The 22,293-nt window shown below is 40.2% G+C and overlaps 1 protein-coding gene across 4 annotated transcripts in view; it reads right to left on the bottom strand.

Moving 5' to 3' along the window:
* Nucleotides 1-22,293, bottom strand: part of PTPRZ1 (protein tyrosine phosphatase receptor type Z1) — a 163,588-nt gene that overhangs the window by 92,197 nt on the left and 49,098 nt on the right. For all 4 annotated transcript variants that reach the window (XM_029073263.1, XM_029073264.1, XM_029073265.1 and 1 more), the window contains exon 2: nucleotides 9,201-9,266. In XM_029073263.1, the coding sequence (XP_028929096.1) occupies nucleotides 9,201-9,266 (66 nt within the window). The remainder of the gene's footprint in view (nucleotides 1-9,200; nucleotides 9,267-22,293) is intronic.

Raw genomic sequence — 22,293 nt, 5'->3', positions numbered from 1 at the left:
TCAATACCAGCTATCTTTCAGGACCCCATTGTTTGCAGTCCCAGCATTTAATGCCGTGTGTGGTCCACAGGGACACAGATGAAAAGTCCTCAAGCTGCTCTATGGGAACTTCTAGGGTCTTTGTCATTTATTCCCCATAACATTGCCCTGAGTTGGATCAACTCTACTGACCTTCTTTCCAGATCAACATATCTCAGCTTCAGTCAGGACTCCAATAAAATTACTCCGCCTCATCACTATACTGCCTCTTAACAACCCAGAGCGCTTCATCCCACTCCTCCATCTTAATCCAAAATTCTGGGGGCAACGAGCCAGTGGGAATAGAATGGAATGGAAGGTAACTGACTGGAAACTCCCATCTTTATCACTGTCATCAACAGTCTTGTTGTGCCTCTTCGGGAGCCTGGGAATATTTACTAGAATAGACTGTCTCGGGTTTGAACAGTAGGGCTCAGTGTGCCTGGAATACATTTGCAGGGTTTACAGCCCAACACCCAGAAACACCCCACACTAGCTGGAAACTGCCTGGCACTTTGTCTTCCACCGCCTTGGAGCCAGGTGGTTCTCGGTTCTTCCTCCCTTTGCTCCCTTGCAAACTCTGCCACTAAGTTAACTCATGCGCTAGTTAATTTGGGCACCAGGACAGACTCCAAGATTCTTGGGATTCCAAATCGGAATCCAACATTAACTTTACCTCTAGGTCAAGCCCATTCTGCCCAAATTACAGGAGAAATTTGGGCAAAATCAGGGGCCAAAAAGTAAAAATCAAAGAATGCATTTCTTGTCTAGCGAGTTTTATTTGCTTAGAATTCCCCCCCAGCTGATGATAGAGCAGCACCCATCTTGAATTTAAAGAAACTTTCTTACCCAAGTAAATATAACCAACCTGGAAAAGCTCATGTCTTTACTGCTGCTGAGAAGCAGCCTGGCCTACTGGATAGAGCACGGGCCAGGGAATTAGAAGGACTCGGTTCTAATCTCAGTTCTGCCACTCATCTGCCCTCTGACCTCGGGCAAATCACTTCATTTCTCTTTGCCTGAGTTACCTCATCTGTAAAAGGGGGATTAAAACAGTGAGCCCTATGTGGGACAGGGTCCAACCTAGTTTGTTTCTATCTACCCCAATGCTTAGTACACTGCCTGGCACATAATAAGTGCTCAATAAATACCATAATAATTATTTCTACATTTGTATAATCAATTTATCCAGTCCTATGCCACTGAGCTCAAAGATAGAACATACTCATTGAAACTTCAGTAGAAACTTGAATGAGGAAGAACAGCACTTAGTACAGTGCCTGGCACATTCAAAGTGCTTAAATACCCTAAAAAAAAAAAGGACTGTATTACTGGAGCAGAAAGGTCTGTTCCCACAGACTGTAGTCCTCTAGACTATAAGCTCAGTATGGGCAGGGAACATGTCTACCAACTCCGTTGTACTATACTCCCCAAGCACTTAGTATAGTGCTTTGCACATAGTAAGCACTTGATAAATATGACTAATTGAAATATGATTGATTGAACAATATTACCTACAGATAGAGGAGAGAAGATGTTGTATCCCTCTAGAAATGTTAGTGATACCTGCAACCCTTTCACATATGATTTGGATCAGATCCCCTCTCTCTCCTGCTCTCTCTCTCTTCGAAGCAGGGAGAGCTCCCACTTTACTTCCATCAGCAACTGAGCCCCTCCACCCCTTCTCTAATGCCACCATTGCACTGCTGGGCTCCAACTGGCCCGACACCTACAGGTCACCATCCGGTAGTTGTTACTTTTTCCCTCACACTTTGTCCCCCCAAACGCATGGCAGTTCCTGCTTTGTGGGTGACAAAAGAGCCAAAGAAGGCATTTCAAGAGAGCGGGAGTGAGAAACAAAAGAGAGAGCTCAAAAGCCAAGGACAGAATCAGCAGGAGGGGACAACACAGCCAGAGAAAGTGGGCAGAAAACAACGAGATAAACACAGATGACTGACAGTGGTTGAAGAAGATAGAAACAGAGCTAAACACCTTCTTGCAAAGGAACAGTAACCATCTTCTGCAAGGTCTACAGCTTCCACTTTCAGCTGCACACTAAGTGTATGCCTGCAGCACTGTGCTCTGGAGATTTTCATATTTTCCTCAGTGGCAGAGAGACCTGTCACATCCTCTGAAACCTGACATTGTAGAAAAATCACTGAAAATGGCTACAGCCTTGGTCTGTTTGACTAGGCTCATCCCATTTGGTTGGCGTTTCGTTGGGCATCTTAATCAAGGTACTGCAATCTGAGATATCATCTTGCCTTTCTTCTTTTCAATTCTGGGGAAAGGCATGAATGAAGGGTGACAGGGAGTTAAGTGTAAGACAGAAGCTTAAGGCCTGCAGATGAATGAGATAAAAGGTATCCAGATTTGGGGAATTAGCTTAGATCAGTAAATTATCCTATATTCTCAAGAGCAGAACATCTCTATCAAGGTATTTGTTCAGTGCACCAAAACCTGGGGATAATACAATAGAGGAGGTAGACTCGATCCTAGCCCTCAAGGAGTTTACACTCTATCAATGGTATCTATTATTTATTGAGCGCTTACTGTGTGCAAAGCACTGTACTAAGCACTTGGGAGAGTATATTACAACAAACAGACCCATTCCCCCCCATCCCCGATAATGAGTTTACAGTCTAGAGCGGGGAGGAGATTCGAACTTGTGGAGTAGAGGGGGGCTGCTGTGGTCAAAAGAGCAGTGTAGCAGCTTGATCTATGTTTACTGAGTGCTTACTGTGAGCCAAGCACTGTCCTAGCAGCATGACTTAGTGGAAAGAGCTTGGGTCTGGGAGTCAGAGGATCTGGGTTCTAATCCCACCCCTCCACATGTCTGCTGTATGATCTTGGGTAAGTCACTTCACTCCTTTATGACTCAGTTTCCTCCCCTGTAAAATGGGGATTAAGAGTATGAGTCCCTGGTGGGCCAGGGACTGGGTCCAACCTGATTAACTTATATCTGCCCCAGCTCTTAGAATAGTGCTTGGCACAAAGTAAGTGCTTAACAAGTACCATAATAATTATTATTTTTATTAGTTACTAGACACTATCTCTGCCCAAAAGGAGCTGGCAGTATATAAGGGAAAAAAGATATTAAACTAAATTACAGATGGGTATGTTCATAAATTCTGTGGGGCTGAGGGAGGGGTGAATATCAAAGTGATTAAGAGGTAAAGAACCAAGTGCAGAATTAGTGATAATAAAGGACAGCAGTATACTCAAACAGCTGCTCTTTGGTGAGTTTAAATTGGGAAGCCAATAGTAAGGACAGGGTAACATTGTAAGGGCAGAATAAAGCAACGGTTCAGAAAATGTTGCATCCTAGCTGAAAAATCAGAGCTTTTTGCTGAGGATAGTCTAGTATGATATACTGCTATCAAGACTGTAGTTACTCTTTTCGAGCACAATTTTCATAGGGAACAATTTCAAGGTAACAATAAGAACAAGTTTTTTGGTGTGCACAAAATGGATGGGACTGTGAGTCCCACACTAGTCTCTACTCCATTAGTATTTTAGAGGCCAGTATATGCCCCTGTGCTTTTTTTTTTTTAATGGAATTTGTTAAGAGCTTACTATGAGCCAGGCACTTTACTAAGCCCTGGGGTAGGTACAAGTTAATCAGGTTGGACCCGTTCCATGTGCCACATGAAGCTCACAGTCTCAATCCCCATTTTACAGATAAGGTAACTGAGGCACAGAGAAGTTAAGTGATTTACCCAAGGTGACACAGCAGAGAGTGGCAGAGCTAGGATTCTCTGATTCCCTGACCCATGCTCTTTCTACTGCCTCACCTTTGATTTTAACCACCTCTGAAGGAAAATTAGAGCTGTTTTGCGAACCTGTAGATCTTAGTGTACTAGGTAAATAGCCAAGATGTTCATAATGATGCTTTCCATCTGACAGATGAGGGCTGATGAGGGAGATCACTGCTGCCTAGGTAAATACCCAGAGGTTATGGGAAGGGTGTTGTGAGGTGCAGTAGTTAGTATCTCATTTACAGGTTAAATACATTGTTAGCTTTCTTTTTAAGGTGTTTGCCCGATACTGTACTAATTGCTAAGGCAGATACAAATTAATCAGGTTGGACACAGTCCATGTGCCACATAATAAAAATGTTGGTATTTGTTAAGTGCTTACTATGTGCCAAGCATTGTTCTAAGCGCTGGGGTAGATGAGGCCCACATGAGGCTCACGGTCTTAATCCCCATTTTACAGATCAGGTAACTGAGGCACTGAGAAGTTAAGTGTCTTGCCCAAAGTCACAACTGACAGGTGGCGGAGCTGGGATTAGAACCCATGACCTCTGACTCCTAAACCCGTGCTCTTTCCACTGAGCCATGCTGCATGGGGCTCACAGTCTTAATCCCCATTTTACAGATGAGTTAACTGAGGCACAGAGAAGTGAAGGGCTCTGGACAAGGTCACATGAGCAGACATTTGGCAGTGTTGGGATTTGAACCCAGATCCTTCTGACTCTCGGGTCTGTGCCCTGTTCACCAGGCTACACTGCTGCTTGCTGGTAGTTCTGCGAAAAAGTCCCTTTCATTTGGGGCCAGAGTTTTAGCTCTAGAGCAGGGAAGAGTAACATAAAGGAACACAAGCAAACTGGAAACTCTGAGGTATTTTGCTACTATAGATTTTTTCTCCTCAAAACCCCAGGACTGTATTAATAAGGAATTGAATGGCCCTTAGTATAGGGATGAAGCTCCGAAGGCTTTGTGGGGTTGGTAAAAGCATTAAAATTATATGTGGATTAAGAGGGAGATAAGAAACTGTAATCCTCTCTAACAACACTCAACTCTCCTCTGTCTCCCCAGAGGGGAAACCCTTTCTAATCAGGATAAGTTAACAGCTTTGTTATCCTCTTTTCTGAAACTAATTTGAGCAGGTTGAACATTTTAAGTGGAGAGAGGTTGCTTAGAATAATGGGGCAACTTGATCCAGAACACAACCACTCAAGAAGTCTTTCAGATTCCAAGGGGATAAGGAAAGAGGCTGGCTGAGAAAGCCAGAGGGTAAGGAGAATTTTATGAGGGTTACCATTCCCCAGGGATTGTTAAATGATTTACTAAACCATTCAACATGGGCTCAAAACCTAAAGAGTGCCAAACCCTGGCCTCGTATCATGGGATAATTTAGCTCTATTTATTTACTGCTTTGTATGCTGCTTTCCATATTTTTATCAATCAATTTCATTATCAATTAATCATATTTATTGAGTGCTTACTGAGTAGAGAACACTGTACTAGGCCCCTGGGGGAACGCAATATGAGTTGACAGATATATTATCTGCCCACAAGGAGCTTACAGTCTAGATGGGGAGACAGTAATAGAAATAAATAAGTTCTGGTTATGTACACATGTTCTATGAGGCTGAGGGTGAGGCTAATAAATGGTGCAAATCCAAGTGTAAGGACGATGCAGAAGGTAGGAGGAGAAGGGGAAATGAGGGCTTAGTCCTCTTCTAGGAGGAGATGTAACTTTAATAAGGCTTTGTGAGGAGAGTGATCATCTTTTGGCTATGAAAGGGGAGGGATTTCCAGGCCAGATACAGGATGTGATGTTTCTATGTGGATTTCTAGCTTTATTTTCTTATCTGTTGATCCCCTAGAGGGTGTCTTAACCCTTGTGCCCACTGAAAAAAGTTGACAGAATATCACTGCTCTTAAGGAGGGATGTGATAGTGCACCTTTCCTTCATTTCATTCAGGAGAAGCTTACCAAAACGGGTAGGAAACAGGGGAGAGAGAAGGTCCTGGGGACAACAATGATTGGCCACTCCACTGTTCACTGATTGTGGATCAGCAGAAGGGGTGACCCAGAGAGTGGGCTACTTGGCTAGAAACAGAGTATATTAAAGAACCAACCCTACTGGCTTGATGTGCTACATTTTCTTGACCCATTCTTCTCCCTCCACTCCCCTTGTACCTCTGTAGTTCTCCACTCCTAGTAAAATACATTCTCCACTTTGAAAGAGTTTGATCTTTTCTAATTGTTGAATTATGATGGAAATGACCACCACAGCTGCTAAGGATGCTAATTTCAGAAAAGACAGATAACTTCATTGCTCTTAAAAGGATGCTACCAATGTTCCCTAATGTATTAGTGCTAGGATGGCCTAATGAACAGTCAGAAGGACCTGGGTTCTAATGCCAGCTCCGCCTCTTGTTTGTTGTGTGAACTTGGGCAATTCACTTAGCTTCTCTGTGCCTCCAGTTACTTCATCTGTAAAATGGGGATGAAGGTTGTGAAGCCTATGTGGGCAGGGAATGTGTCCAGATGGATTGTCTTGAATCTACTCTAGCACTTAGAACAGTGCCTGGCTCATAGCAAGTGCTTAACAAATTCCACTATTATTATTATTATGTGCCAAGTGACCTGGAGATTAAATTTAGTGACCAAGTTTCTGTTGTCTCTATCCAATGCGACAACTCCATCTAATTCCTAATCTGGTAGAAAATGCTAGCATTTTTTGGGGGGGGTTATGGATACTAGATTGGAAAAGAACATTATCCGCCCATCTTTTGTTTTCCCCCCATGGAAATCTGGTGAAGCAACATGATCAAATGAAAAAGTAGATCATACTGCAAGGGTGTCTATTTCCTGGAATGGAGTGATTTCAGTTGGTCCAATCTTATGTTTCTAGATATTTGCTTTCAGAAATCTGTGAGAAAGGTCTCAACCCCAGACACAGACTCTACAATTCATAATTCCCTAAACAAAGTTCTTCAGGTGCAGGGAAGTTGAAAAATTCCACTCCTGGAACCACATGGCCATAATCTATGGCATTTACTGAACGCTTCCTGTGCACAGAGCACTGTACTAAACACTTTGAAGTGCACAATACAGCAGAGTTGGTAGACATGACCCCTGTTTGCAAGGAGCTTATACACTAAAGGGGGAGAAACAAGGAGATGTTTTCTCTATAAACCAACTCTGTTATACTTTCCCAAGTGCTTAGTACAGTGCTCTGCATACAGTAAGTGCTCAATAAATACAATTGATTGATAGAAAAATTTCTCATTGTAAACATTCAGGATTTTGCTGGTTCCTTTTTTGTGAGTAGGGACTTAATGTTTTATGGTGAGGAGGTAATTTATTTTATACTGAGTTGATTTTAAATATATGAAGGCATAATAAAGTGACAAACCTTTAAATAATCCCAGATAAATTTCCAAACTAAAATATTTATTGTTAAAAGCTAACCTTTAATCCTAAAGTTCTCTTGAATTATGAAACAAAATCTTGTTCAAAAGATAAGCTTATTTTCAAGATACAAACAAGAACTGGTTTATAAAAACAGTGCCATTTCAGTGTATTTCATATCGGTTTTCATATGAAGATGTACACTACACCCTAATGAAAAAACTCAAATGGAAACCATTATGCAATATGCCCTAAATCATCCAGAAAAACTTCCATGTTGATGAAAAAAAATGTTAATTGTAGAACATATCTTTAAATCAGATCTTTAAACCTGTAAATAAGTGGAAAGTTAGGGTCAGAGTCAAATTTGCCCAAAATACCTGAATAATTTCTAGTCAAATGGAGTTTTTGGTCTTAATTGACCAAACTGACCATGTAAGTGGGAAAACATCATTTCATTTTATGTTGGGGACGTTTAATCTCTAAACAAAAAAAAATCCTCGCCAACTTCTTAAATTCCCCCAAATTCTTCCACACCGATCTTCCTGAGAGTAGGACTATGTCTTTGAGTTTTGTGGCATGCTCGTATTTACCTTGTTCACTGCTCCTTCATACAAGTAGATATTTACTAAATATAAATGAACATGGGACTGATGTAACCTATTTTTTCCAGAGATCAAAATAACATTAAAGGTTCTTTAACCCTAAGACAGTTATGCATTTCAGAAGAAACCAAATACAAACTGATGTCCTTTATGTTGAAAAGACATAAGTGATAAGGGCTGAGATTCTCAAGGAATTATTTTCAGGAAGAATTACTTGGGAACAAAAAGGCATTTTAGACAGAAAGTTTTCTGTCAGTAAATGATTCATTTTCCTCAGAAATCTATTAAAACCCGAGACATACACTGGCATGGGAGTAATGGTTTCTTTACTACTGCCTTGATGGATGGTGTCGGTGTGTAAATAACGTAAGAGAAAAAACACAGAGTCAAATGCAATGCTCTTTCCAAGAAATGTTGCTCATACTTTCATCGACAGTTTAGGTAACCTCAGGAATAGAGCTTAGTGAGTCACCATATTGATGAATCAACCTAGGTTTGAGATTCTCTGGAATTGAGAGGCCATGAGTGGATGAAACAACGGCTGCCAGTTAAAAGAAATAGCATGGCATAATGGAGAGAGTATGGATCTGGGATCCAGAAGACCTGAGTTCTAATTCCAGTTCTGCCACTTGCCTTCTGTGGGATCGTGAGCAAGTCACTTAATTCTTTATGTCTTATTACCCTATTTATAGAATGGGGATTAAATTCCTCTTCTTCCCCTTCTTCTTACACTGTGTGTCCCATGAGGGAAAAGACTGTGTCCAATCCAATTACCTTGTATCTATTCCAGCACATAGTAAAAGCTTTAAAAAATACCATTCTCATTGTGCCTCGTATGTCAGTTTCCAAGTTAATAATGTATGTAAAAGTAAAGACAGAATTAGGACTAGTGAAACTGAAACTACTTTGCTTTAACTTCATTCATTCAATCGTATTTATCAAGTGCTTACAACATGCAGAGCACTGTGCTCTAAGTGTTTGGGAGAGTACAATATAACAATAAACAGACATATTCTCTGCCCACAACAAACTTACAATGACATGTCAAAGTTCAGAGGGCAGGAAATAAGGTAAGTAAGGTAAGGAATGATACTCGCATATTAAACGTTAAATCACACATCAAGAGCACCACGTAAACTACAACTATGGAGACTTTTTTTAAAAAAAATAGGTGTATACTTACTGAAAAGTCTTATCCTGTTCAGCGTTTTCTTTTTAAAAGTTGAGTATAAAAGGAGAGAAATATGCCCATTGTTTCATTTTATTTGCTTAGAAAAATACCAAAATTGCACTTTATATTTGAAGTGTTCCTTCTTCCTGTACTGATAACTTCACCTGCTTTCTCTAGTTTCAATACTGAAATATCACATTCTTGTTTCAAAAACCTACAAAGGAAGGACCAATACAAGACCACCCAGAAATTATTTACCTGCATAGGACCAGTCGATCTCTTCAATCAATTTCCGCTGCTGTCTATAGTATCCATAAACCAAATCTAAAAGAAAAAGGATATCACAGTTTAATCCTGTGGAAAATGTGAATCATAAATAATAAACATATTCCTGCCACAATTCTACTGCTAAAGAAACTTTCTCCAAGTATTTGGAGGAAATCTTTATTTTCAACTCAAATTATCTAAGCTATAAATATCTCATGAGCTTCCAAAAGTTCATTGCATTTTATGTGTTTGGAGAGTGCTCAATAAATAGGGTAAAACCTTGTAAATCTGAATATCAGATACTCAGAATTCCTTTTGATTATCCAAAATACTGGCTGTGTGATGTTACTGTGCCCACTTTTTCCTGTGCACCTCGGGATCTCTTGCAGAGTGGGATGAAAATAACTCATTTCACTGGAATCTGAGACTGCAGAAGAAAGAGGAGGAATTCTTTTTACTTTTTACTGCTCCCAGTTCTGTTAAAGGATGCCTTATGACACCTTTAATGTTGAATCAAAAATGAGGGTCATCATTTCCTGCCTCTGACAAATATGAAAAAAAATACTTGTCAGTTAGGACTTGGCCTGATAATTTCAGATTGTCAGCTGTTAACTCTGTTTATTGACTATCAGAAATATTAGTAGAATTACTACCCCAAAGAGTTTCAGCACCAATGACAATGGACAGCACAGGGCCAAGGGCCCCAAACTTGAATTGGAAGACAAGGTTGGGAACTGAGATCCATTTTATTCCACTGGAGCAAATTGATAAATGAAAACTTAAGTGCTTTTCTTAAATAAAGGAAAAAAAAAACCATGGGATTCTTTATGTCCTGAAACAAAAAGAGGGTGTTTCTAGGGTGTTTAGGACAGAAGTAATCCAAATCTAGTGGGCTGCCCTAGTGAAAAATCATCATCATCATCATAATAATGATCAAAAGTATTTTATTAAGCCCTTACTATGTACCAAGCACTATATTAAGCCTTGGGGTAGATACAAGATAATCAGGATGGACACAGTCCATGTCCCACATGGGACTCACAGTTTTATAATCCATTTTGTCTTGTCTTATGCTGTCGAGTCGTCTTCGAACCATAGCGACACCATAGACACAGCTCTCCCAGAATGCCCCACCTCCATCTGCAAAGTTCTGGTAGTGTATCCACAGAGGTTTCTTGGTATAAACATGCAAGTGTTTTACCATTGCCTCCTTTCCTTGCAATAAACTTGAGTCTTTGCCCTTTGATTCTCTCCGATGCTGATGCTGCACAGGCACAGGTGAGTTCTGACTTGTAGCAGATGGCCTTCCACTCGCTAGCCACTCCCCAAGCTAGGAATGGAATGCATGTGCCTCTGCTTGACTCTCCCTCTCATGGTCGAGACTGGCAGAGTACCGGAAACTCTTCAGTTGCGACCCCAAGTAGGGGATACTCCATTTTACAGATCAAATAATTGAGGCACAGAGAAATTAAGTGACTTGTCTAAGGTCACACAGAAGACAAGTGGCAGATCGAGGATTAGAACCTAGGACCTTCAGACTCCCAGGCCCATGCTCTATCCACTGGACCACACTGCTTCCCATCAATACAAGGTAATCAGGACCCACCCTGGGTTCACAATCTAAGTAGGAGGGAGAACAGGACTAAGAAGGGCTTGCCCAAAAAAGACCTGTGCCTGGATTAAAAGTCCTGTGAGATTTCATACTTCTAAACAAACTACTCTGGGGGTTGCCCTTTTATGGGGCAAATCACAGCTCTTGGTGACTTTCTCCTAAGCAGTCAGCTCAACTCAGCACCGTAGCACTGGGGTTGACCTGGCAGCTCTCTTGCATTTCATCTTCTTTCAAAGATGCGCATCAATGGTCAGCAAATACTTGGTCTTCTTCGGCCAATAGTCTGGGATAAGTGTATACACTTCAGCCACCCCTTGAAAATGTAACTAAGAAGAGTCACAAAATAAAAAGGAACTGTACTTTTCCTAAAGTGATGGAGATTTGAAAGCATGATGGTACATGTTAGTGGAATTCAGCTGCACTTCTGGACAATACAAAATGTGCAATGTTAGTAGAGGCTAACATCCTTTTATATTTTTAAATCATTTTTAAAGAAATCTCTGTCAGTATAAGATTCCCAGGTGTTGAATGTGGTCTTCAGCTTCTTCCTTTATGTATTGTTCCCTTAATTGAAGCTTCGAACAATTCTTTGGACATTCAAATGCTAATTAAAAAGGCTTTGAGCATGAGAGAGTACCCCCACTTTCAAAATTTCTCTTGGAGGCCTTATAGATGAGGTGTGATAGCTTCAGTGAACAAGAAGAAAAGCAAGATTCACTTTTTGTGTGTGTCTTACACACTTTGAAATCCAGTGAATCCTGTGGGAAGACTGTGCAGCAGGCATAAAACCATCTACATGTGTATATACTTTTAAATTTTGCTCTTTACCTTTTCTATTTTTACATGTAAAAGTAACTTCAAAAAAACCTGTCTTCCTTTTTTGCAATAATCTTGTTTGTTTACCCCTGCTAGCCCATTTTTTCTCATATTTAAAATGGGAAACATGAAGGTTGACATTTCCGAAAGGGAAACTAAATGCAATTTTCTGATGGAAAGTGTATTTGTACACAGTACCTCATTTCCTTTTAATGTTATTGTTGGAAAAAACACAACAATAATTTGAGTCACGTTATAAAGTCTGACAATAATGAATCGGCAATCAAGGGCATTTTATCGACAATCTGGGAAATTTTTTAAAAAAGCCATACTCATTTTACAGCTGCTGGTGTTGTAGTAGAAAATGTTATAGCAACTTTGATTTCAGTGATTTACATTTGTGTGATATTAAGGCAGGCATAGTTCTACAAATTAACAACGCAGAAGTAAAATGTATACTTCAGTTATCTAATGCTCTAGACCAAATACCACAGTTTTAAAAAGTCATCACAAATATGTACCACATTTGCATGGTGGTTTTGATATCGTATCACATTAGCAAATACACATATATTCTCTGAGTAAAGTTCTACATTCCTTCCTGGTTCCCCGACTCAGGAAGCCCCAGAATTTTGGGTACAGCTCTTGATGCAATGTGGTGGATAATCATCTGGTTATAAGGCCTTATCTTAAGTTCTATAAATTACTCAAACAGGTAGTAGATATTTAGCAAATTTTTAACCTTTGCCATATCCTTGAGAGGGGATGGGAGATGAAGAGCTCAAAGTGACCTTTGGTAATTAATGAATGTTACTGGTGTGTCTTCCTAGCCACAGTCCTGGAAGTCCATGACAGGATCATCACCCAGGAATTAGGCTGCTATGGGGAGCTCTGGGTCACCTTGGGATTCAGAGAAAGTCTGAGGTAGTTCCAGGGGACCTACTTTGGGAAAAAGTTTGTGGGGAGTAGAGCATCCTACTCTAGTTATTTAAGTGGGCTGGGGCCATTCTGAATCTGTCATTCCTATCCCAGGGTTCTAATGGGCTCAGTGAAGTCCTTGGATAAAGTCCTTGGGTAAACCAGACTCCAATGGTGGGGATAGAGTTATCAACATTTTCTGACTTCATCCTGCTATCTCTTTCCTTCTTCCTGGCTTCTAAGATTGTGAGCCTCCTACCAGCCAGGGACTGGGGTGATTTGATGCCCTTGCATTTTTCCTCAATGCTTAATACAATGCTTGTCACAAAGTGCTTTAAAAATAGGTACATCGTAATATTATTGGTGCCACACTGACTTGAAGCTTGCTTAAGACTTAAGACTTGCTTAAGAAGCTGCTTGGAGAAGCAGCGTGGCTCAGTGGAAAGAGCACGGGCTTTGGAGTCAGGGCTCATGAGTTCGAATCCCAGCTCTGCCACTTGTCGGCTGTGTGACTGTGGGCAAGTCACTTAACTTCTCTGTGCCTCAGTTCCCTCATCTGTAAAATGGGGATTAAGACTGTGAGCCCCACGTGGGACAACCTGATTCCCCTATGTCTACCCCAGCGCTTAGAACAGTGCTCGGCACATAGTAAGCGCTTAACAAATACCAACATTATTATTAAGACTAGGGAGCTCGATGGAGAAGGGGGAAAGAGAAAAGTATAGGGAGGAGGGAGGGAGGCAGAGTTGCTCTCCATCTGCTCACCACTCCTGTGAATGATTGATGATTACTTTGCTCATCCTGAGCAAGTAAGAGCTCCGCCAATTCTAGTTTCCTGAGGGTAGCAAACATTTTTCGCTTTAGTGGAGAACCTAATATAAACCTGATCCCAGATATAGGACTCTTGATACAGAGACTCTGGGTCAAAATGACATAATTTACTGCCCCAAATGGGGAGGGAGAGCTTGGAATGACCCCACATTCTCAGTGCATCCTTTTGCCTGTATCTCTGTCTGTGTCTCCAAGGAGACCGTGGCTTCAAACATAAGTAGTACTCTGAAACCCCTCTGCTGATCAGGAGCCCCTTTTGTGACAAATCCACTGTACCGGTAAATGGCTTGATGACAAGATCCCTCATATGCAATTCTTTTGTGAAATAACCTTGAAAACTAGGTAGAGAGATGGTGAGGCCTGGAAAGGTCTTCAAGGAAACAAGTCTGTATTCATGGTTCTAGAAAAAACAGAGCACAAGCAAAAATCCCCCAAAGGCAATGCCTGGTCAGATAAATACAGCTAGATTTTGGTCTGAGAAGGAAAATTGTTGCTGAGCGTCTGATCATCATATGTATGGGAAGGTTAACATACTGAATCATAGGGAACTGGGGGGGTCTCCATGGCACTGAGAGGGCAGTGATGCTTTGACATCTGACTATAAGCTTGTTGTGGATAGAGAATGTGTCTGTCATATTGTACTCTTCCAAGCACTTAGTACGGTGCTCTGTACACAGTAAGCGCTACATATGTAAGACTGATTGACAGTAGTGGAGTGACTGGGGAAAGCAGATTAGTTTTAGCGACGGGGAGCTGGGTCAGCCTCCTTGAAATGGACTGGCAGAGCTCACACCCGATCCGGCACACAAATACTTTAAAGGTTTCTAAACAGATTAAACACATGGATATGGACAATATTAACGATTGCATTTATTAAGTGTCAATAATTATGATACTTATTAAGTTCTTCCTATGTGCTAAACACTGAAGTAGAGGCAAGATAATCAGATCAGACACAGTTCCTGGTCCACAAGAGGCTCCCAATCTATTTCATCCCCAATTTACAGATGAAGAAACTGAGGTCCAGAGATGTTAAGTGACTTGATTGAGGTCATACTGCAGGCTAATGGCAGAGCTGGGCCTTAAAGACCAGAGCTCTCGACTCCCAGTACCATGTTTTTTCCACAAAGCAGTGTGTTGCCAGAGAACAGACATTATGGAGTTGTATTTATGGAGAGGCACAATAAACAGTAAAATATAACATTTTTACACTTAAGTTCCCTAAAAACATATTTAAAACTTGGGGGTTAGTCCCTATTTAATCAAGCCATTTAAAACTTTCTAAGAGATCAACATGCTACTGACCAATATAATTTCAGAAAATTGTATAGATTCAGCAAATCTTTACCTTATGCAATGGGTGAAATGTTTTTTTGTTGTCTAATAATTGTATTCACACTCTGCCAAAGAATGCTTCTGGCTGCAATTCTGTTAGGTTCCAATGGCTATAGTTCATGATCTAATTTCTCTTAGTTTTAGAGAACAGTGGGATAATAGCTTTAAAAGTGGGGGAAATGGAGAGATCGTTAGGCTCTCTGGTACATATAGCAGTGAATGGAATAAAATGGCCATGGGCAGCTTTGGTTCCTTAAAAGAAAGGAATGGGTTCACCACTTTGCAGAGCTGACGGAGGAAGATAAATTAATGATTTCCTTATTATCTACTGGATTTTTTCTTCCACTTGAAAAGGTATTGCTGACATACTGTTTAACTGTGACCCTCACAAAATGTTAAATGCAATGTTGGATTGGGCTGAAGAATCACTGTTAAGTACATCTCATGGCCTAGTGGAAAGAGCAGGGAGCTGAAAGTCAGACGACCTAGGGTTAATCCCTGCTCTGCCATATGTCTGCTGTGTGATCATGGGCAAGTAACTTAACTTCTCTGTGCTTCAGTAATCTCATTTGTAAAATGGAGATTAAAACTGTGAGTTCCATGGGGACATGGATTGTGCTAACCCTAACAGCAATACCCCTGTGCTTAGTACTTAGCACAGTAAGTGCTTAATAAATACCATTAAAACAATTTTTTTTTAAAAAAAAACACCTTTGTGCTTCCTGAAGATAAAGATGAGAAGCACATAGCCTAGTGGAAAAAGCACTGGTGTTTGAGTCAGAGGACCTGGGTTCTAATCCCAGCCCTGCCACTTGCCTCTTCTGAAATCTTGAAAAGTCACTTACCTTCCCTGTTTCATGTTTCTCATCTGTAAAATGGAGATTAAATACCCATTCTCCCTCCCTATTTAGCAATAAATCAATCATATTTGAGCACTGTGTGCAGAGCAGTGTACTAAGCCTGGGGGAGAGTATAATAATAATAAAGTTGACAGAAATGTTCCCTACCCACAAGGAGCTTGCTTAAACTGCGAGCCCCAGATGGGACAGGGACTGTGTCCGACCTGATTACCTTGTATCTACCCCAGTGTTTAGTGGAGGGCTTGGCACATAGTAAGTGCTTTATACATTCCCCAATTATTCCTATTCTTCTTAAGGTTTGGTGTGGACTGCGAAATACATACAACATAAACTGGGCATAGAAAAATGCAGACAGTGGGGATAAAGACCTAAAGCCGTGTCCAACAACTTCCCAGGTCAGGACACCTGAGTGGTTGAGTAAGTCTCATTATGTTGTGAACTATCTCTGACAAAGCAGATCATCGTAATGCCAATTTACTATAGTGTGTCAGGACCACAGAGATACTGGGATTATTTCAAGGTGTTACAAAGGGGACAAATGAATCTCTAAATTATTGACAGTGTAAACTTCTGAGAACGTCAGAGAAATGCTTCTCTCTCTAGTGCTTTTCACGAACACAATCATCAATTTTAAAAAAGCCATTGAAGCAAATTATCCTTGCTGCTGGGAAAAGGAAATGAAAGAGGAAATTAAATCCATCTTCAAAACCAAAACTGAATTTACTCACTAAATTGCCTTAAAAATAATTTAAATAGAAACCAACTTTAAAAAGAAGAGAACATTTATATTGAAAAGCAATTAACTGAAATAGATCTTCCCCTCATTGCCACTGGCAATTAATTTTGATGATTATGGTTTGATAAAAACTTATTTTTCAAAAACTTCATTTCTGTTTCCACTGATGTTGAGATTAATTTGGATGATAAACTCTATAATCTGATTTCAAAAATTAGACATTATGATTTCACCTCAGAATTGAAAGGCATCTTGAAAGTGGGAAGAGTTAAACACAAGAATTTTTTATATGTTAAAAAAAGTAACTGTTTGTTTCATTCTTTTTTTTTTGGGTAGAAGAGATCCCCAAGACCCTTATTGGCCCACTCTGCCATTCCCAACAATACAAAATGGATGAGCGTAGAGTGGTAGCTATTCCTGAGTTTCTCTCAACTTTCAAAACTGAATGGTTTTGAGCAGGAAGATTGTTTTGGAAAAAGCACAACAATAATTTGAGTCACGTTATATAGTCTGACAATAATGGATGGGCAATCAAGGGCACTTTATCGACAATCTGGGAAGTTTTAAAAAAAGCCATACTTATTTTACAGCTGCTGGTGTTGTAGTAGAAAATGTTATAGCAACTTTGATTTCAGTGATTTACTGGTAACCCCAGTGTTTAGTACAGTACCTGGCAAGTACTTAACAAGTAAGTGTTTAACAAATACCATAAAAAAAGTTGTGAATAAGGATCAGTATAATGAGCAATCTGGTGTCTTGACTACTTCTGGAATGCCTCAGGCCTCTGAATGGATTCTCTTGGCATAGCCACATATGGAGTTGGGCCAAGCCTAATTTGGGTATGAAGTAAGGTGCCTTAATCTCTAATTTTGGATCACCAAACTGTTCCCCAGCTCTTAAAGGGAAGGGGGAACATTAGATTAATGAAACAAGATTAACTAAGAAATGAAGTCTCCTTTTTCACCCAATGCATTTACTCCCAGAATAAGAGTTTGACATGAAGATTTTTTCATCCATGCATTCTGAGAAAGGTGTGGGCCAATGCTTTGCATTTCCTGTCAGGGTGTTGACTGATTCATTGTGTGGTTTTGCCTGGGCAAGACATAAAGATTTCCTTGACTTCTTTCCATTGTATGAGCTACAAATCCATTTTTGTGGGGGGAATCTCTTAGTTTTTATAGACCTATTAAAAAAAGAACAACCCATTAACACCTGAGGGAGAGGCATTAATCAGATTAAATACTAGTTAATCTTCCAGTGCAAACTATTCACCATTCTACTTCACTCAATGTGCCAATATCTTTCCTAAATTTCATAAGTCTTGAGTTTCTCTTGCAAGTCCTGAGTAAACTTGTTTGGGCTTAGGTGATCCCTCATCTAGACATCCTGGAGCCCTACAAGAGTTACCCCATTCACAGAACCTAGGCCCAAGATAGTGATATTCATCAAGGGTGAAAACTAGATTCTCTTTTTATTCCCACTTAGGGAAAATGAAGAAAAAGTGGCCAAACATCATGAACTTTGCACAGTGCTTATTGGAAATCAACAAATGAGTGTCTAGTTTGACAAGATGTTTGAAAACAAGTTATCTAAGCATCAGAACATGATGAAGAGATGAGATAAAGAACATAAGGGTTACAGAGGTAGGAGTTTGAACTGGGCCAAGTCCCTCGCAAAGTTCAGCTTTTGATTTCTATGTTGGTTAAATATAAAACTCCTTTCTGTCTCCCCTGTTAGACTGGAGGGTCCTTGAGGATAGGAGTTTGGCCTAATTACTCTTTCATACTTTCCCAAGCCCTTAATACAGTGCTCCGCACATGGTAAGCCCCTAACAAATACCACTGATAGGGCCATTGTGAAGTTGAGAAAATGTACAGGTGGAAACATGGTGGACTTTCAGAAGGAAAGGTGCCACATTATGTCAATCCAAAGTCTCAACTGAAATTGAAAAAAAACTTTCTTGATCATTTAAGTATTGGAATATCAAGCAATATTCCTCTGCTTTTACCTTGAGCCTCCAATTTCTGTTGAAAACATGAAAACAGAAACTAGCATTTATGTACCATTTCCCCAGCAATTTATCTTGACCACAAAATTGGAGGCATTTATTTATTGTCAGTTTTTTTGTTTGGCATAAAAATGATCTGGGCTGGCAGAGCACGTGTCATACTCCTAGAGGCTTTTCTACTCTGGTAAAGGAGATATGATTTACAAATGCTATAATTATTATTATTAACCCAAGTTCCATTGCCTTTATTCAATGTCAAATTAAGGACTTTCTGTGGACTGTCACTTAGAAATTACAAAGCAAAAAAAAGTAGGATCAATAATAATTATGGCATTTATTAAGTTGTGGAGTAGACACAAGGTTTTAAGATCAGGCCCAAGGTCAGGCCCAAACTCTCTTCCACGTGGGACTCAGAGGCACAGTGGAAGGAGCCCAGGCCTGGGGGTCTGAGGACCTGGGTTCTCATCTCATCTGCCACTTGCTTACTCTATGACTATGGGAAAGTCACTTTACTTCTCTGGGCCTCAGTTTCTTCACTTTAAAATGGCGATTCAATGCCTGTTCTCCCTCTAAGTGAAAGATCTGGGATTAGAACCCAGGTACTCTGACTCCCAGATTGGACTCTGTCCACCTGGCTACACCAATGTTGTGACTTTTTTCTCCTTTTTTTTTTAAATTATGGCATTTGTTAAGTGTTTACTATGTTCCAGGCACTGTTCTAAGCTCTGGGGTAGATACAAAGTAATCAAGTTGGACACATTCCAAGCCTCAGATGAGGCTCAGTCTTAATCCCCATTTTTACATCTGAGTTAACTGAAATACAGAGAAGGTAAATGACTTGCCCAAGGTCATACAGCAGACAACTGGCAGAGCAGGGATTAGAACCCAGATTTTTCTGACTCCCAGTCCTGTGCTCTATGCACTAGACCATGCTGCCTCTCCATTTCCAGGCTCTTTCTACCTGGATTTGTTTCACCCCTTCATCAAAGTCGCTCTCATCTAAACTCTGCTTTGTAATGACCGAGCCACAGCTGCAAAAAGCAAGAGCTAATTTCTAGACTAATTTGTTTATTGATTGTTTCACTCTCCTATCTGAATTGAAAAACTAATTTCGGGCACAGATTCTTGTTAGTGATTTTAGGTAATTAGTGGAAATATTACTTCTACTTTGCCTTGAAAGTATTCTAAAAAACCCAGCCAATAGCTCAATATAATTTTATGTCCTTTAGTAATTTTTTTCTACAGGTCACCTGGATGTCTTTAAAACTTTACTACTACTAAAGGAAAGAATTACAGGACATGAATTATTTGATGTATACAACAACATATTCTACATCTATAAAAGTCATTTTAAGGAATTGGGAAATCAGTCAATGGTACTTCCCTTTTTCTTCTGATAGGGGCACCATGAACTCTTCCATCTCTTTTTAAAAGATCCACGACCTAGACCTTCTGAGAGCATTACATTCATGACATTATATTCCTCGAGTGCAAGAACACCCTTACCTGGACATGATTCAGGATGCTTGGTGAAACCATAGGCTAACAAGCATTCCAATTCAAGCACTGCTATGCTGTAATACCTACCTCCAAACCTTGAGAATCCATCAAAGGGGAAGCTAGGTTTTTAAATTAACAAAGAATTGGGGAGTGGTGAAATTAATTTACTTAGGTATGATTGGCCCAAATGAAACATCTGGTTTTGCTCCAGAGGTTTTCAGCTGAGTTTAAAAGGCAGTCAAGATGTTTCCACAGGTTAACACAATGTCTCGGCCAACATCAGAACCAGGATTGTACTGCCTTTTTATGTTTTGCTCAATAATATCCAATGAACATATGCATAGGTTATCCAATAATGTGAATGTTGTATTTTCTGGGTCCAAATGAGCTGCACCTCATGAGGGTCACCTATCAGTGTGAAATCTAGATTCTGTTTACCCTCATGTAGATGAATGAATTACCCTTAGTGAATAAAGAATTGGAATTATTATTATTGTGGTATTTGTTAGTAATAATTGTGGTATTTGTTAAGTGCTTACTAGGGGACAATCACTATACTAGGCTGCAGGTAGATAAGAGATAACTAGGTTCTACATGGGACTCACAGTCTAAGTAGGAAGGAGGATAGATATTGAATCTCCATTTTGCAAATGAGGGAAATGAGGCACAGAGAAGTTAAGTGACTTGACCAAGGTCACACATTAGGTAAGTGATGGAGCTGGGACTAGAATCCAGGTTCTCTGACTACCAGGCCCATGCTCTTTCCAGAAGACCACACTGCTTATCTACTGTTGAGTGCTTACTATGTGTCAAGCTGGGACAGAAACAAGGTAATCAGATCAAATGTAGTCTCTGTACTACATGGGGTTCACAGTCTGAATAGGACGAAGAACATAATGTAAAGTAATAATTTCCTGGTTGAACCAGAGTATTCTCTAATAACGAAGGTTTGTTTCCAATGCCCACGATATCTATCATTTCAAATCCCTCCTCTTAATTCTCATCTCACTAAGGGCAAACATGATTACGAGTGGACCGAATTTCAAGGATGTAGTCATTTTTATTGCATCATTCCTCACTGTGTACTTGTTGATATAGCCTTAGGGCTATGATTTTGAGAAAGTCACACAATGCTTTTCATACTTTAAAAATTGCTTTTCTATATCGATGATTCCAACATTGTGCCCAGTGAAACTTCACTTGCCAGGATCATTTTTCTAAAAAACTCTTCAGGCTATGTTTTCCCATGCTTCAAAAACCTGCAGTGGTTGCCCACCCATTTGCATGAACAGAAATTCCTTACCACTGGCTTTAAAGCATTCATCAGTTCACTCCCTCCTATCTTACCTCCCTAATTTCCTACTACAACCCAGCCCACACACCTCGTTCCTCCAACAATAATTTATTCATTATACCTTGATCTCATCTACCTCGCTGCAAATCTCTTACCCACATCCTGCATCTGGCATGGAACTTCCTTTCTTCCATATATATGACAGACCACTACCCTCCCCACCTGAAAGCCTTATTAATATCACATCTCCTCCAAGAGTCCTTCCCCAACTATGCCCTTATTTTCCCTAATTCTCTCTCCCCCCACCTTTTTAATGGCATTTGTTAAGTGCTCACTATGTGCCGGGTACTGAACTAATTACTGGGAAAGATACAAGAGAAGCAGTATGGCTTAGTGGTAAGAGCCTGGGCTTGGGAGTCAGAGGTCACGGGTTCTAACCCCGGCTCTCTCATATGTCAGCTGTGCGACTTTGGGCAAGTCATTTAATTTCTCTCTGCCTCAGTTCCCTCATCTGTAAAATGGGGATTAAGACTGTGAGTCCCACGTGGGACCACCTGATTACCTTGTATCTATCCCAGAGCTTAGAACAGAGCTTGGCAAATAGTAAGCACTTCACAAATACCAACATTATTATTATTATTATTACACAAGATAATCAGGTTGAACATGGTCCCAGTCCCACATGAGACTCACAGTCTTAATCCCCATTTTACAGATGAGGTAACAGACACAGAACAGTTAAGAAACTTGCTGTAGGTCACACAGCAGACAAGTGGCAAAGTCCAGATTAGAACTCAGGACCTCAAACTCCCAGACTCTTTCATTAGGTTATGCTTGCTTCTGCATCGCCTATACACTTATATCTGATATTCATCCCAACCACAGCCCCATAGCACTTATGTATATATCTGTAATTTATTTATATTGATGTCTGTCTCCTCTAGAGTGTAAGCTCATTTTGGGCAGGAAACATGACTATGAACTCTGTTGCACTGTACTCTCCCTAGGTCTTCAGACAGTGCTTTGCCTGCAGTAAGTCCTCCGTACCATTGATGATGGTAATTAGAAAAGAATGCCAGGCCATGAACTCAGTTTCCTTACATGAAATAATCAATTCACACAGTAGATACATGATGAATATTGAAATCATCAAAATAGGCACCACTACTCATTT

Source organism: Ornithorhynchus anatinus, chromosome 10 (genome assembly GCF_004115215.2).
Source record: "Ornithorhynchus anatinus isolate Pmale09 chromosome 10, mOrnAna1.pri.v4, whole genome shotgun sequence".
In the NCBI taxonomy this organism is placed as follows: Eukaryota; Metazoa; Chordata; class Mammalia; order Monotremata; family Ornithorhynchidae; genus Ornithorhynchus; species Ornithorhynchus anatinus.
The sequence above is the reverse complement of the archived record's forward strand: the minus strand, read 5'-3'. Positions and strand labels throughout refer to the sequence as shown.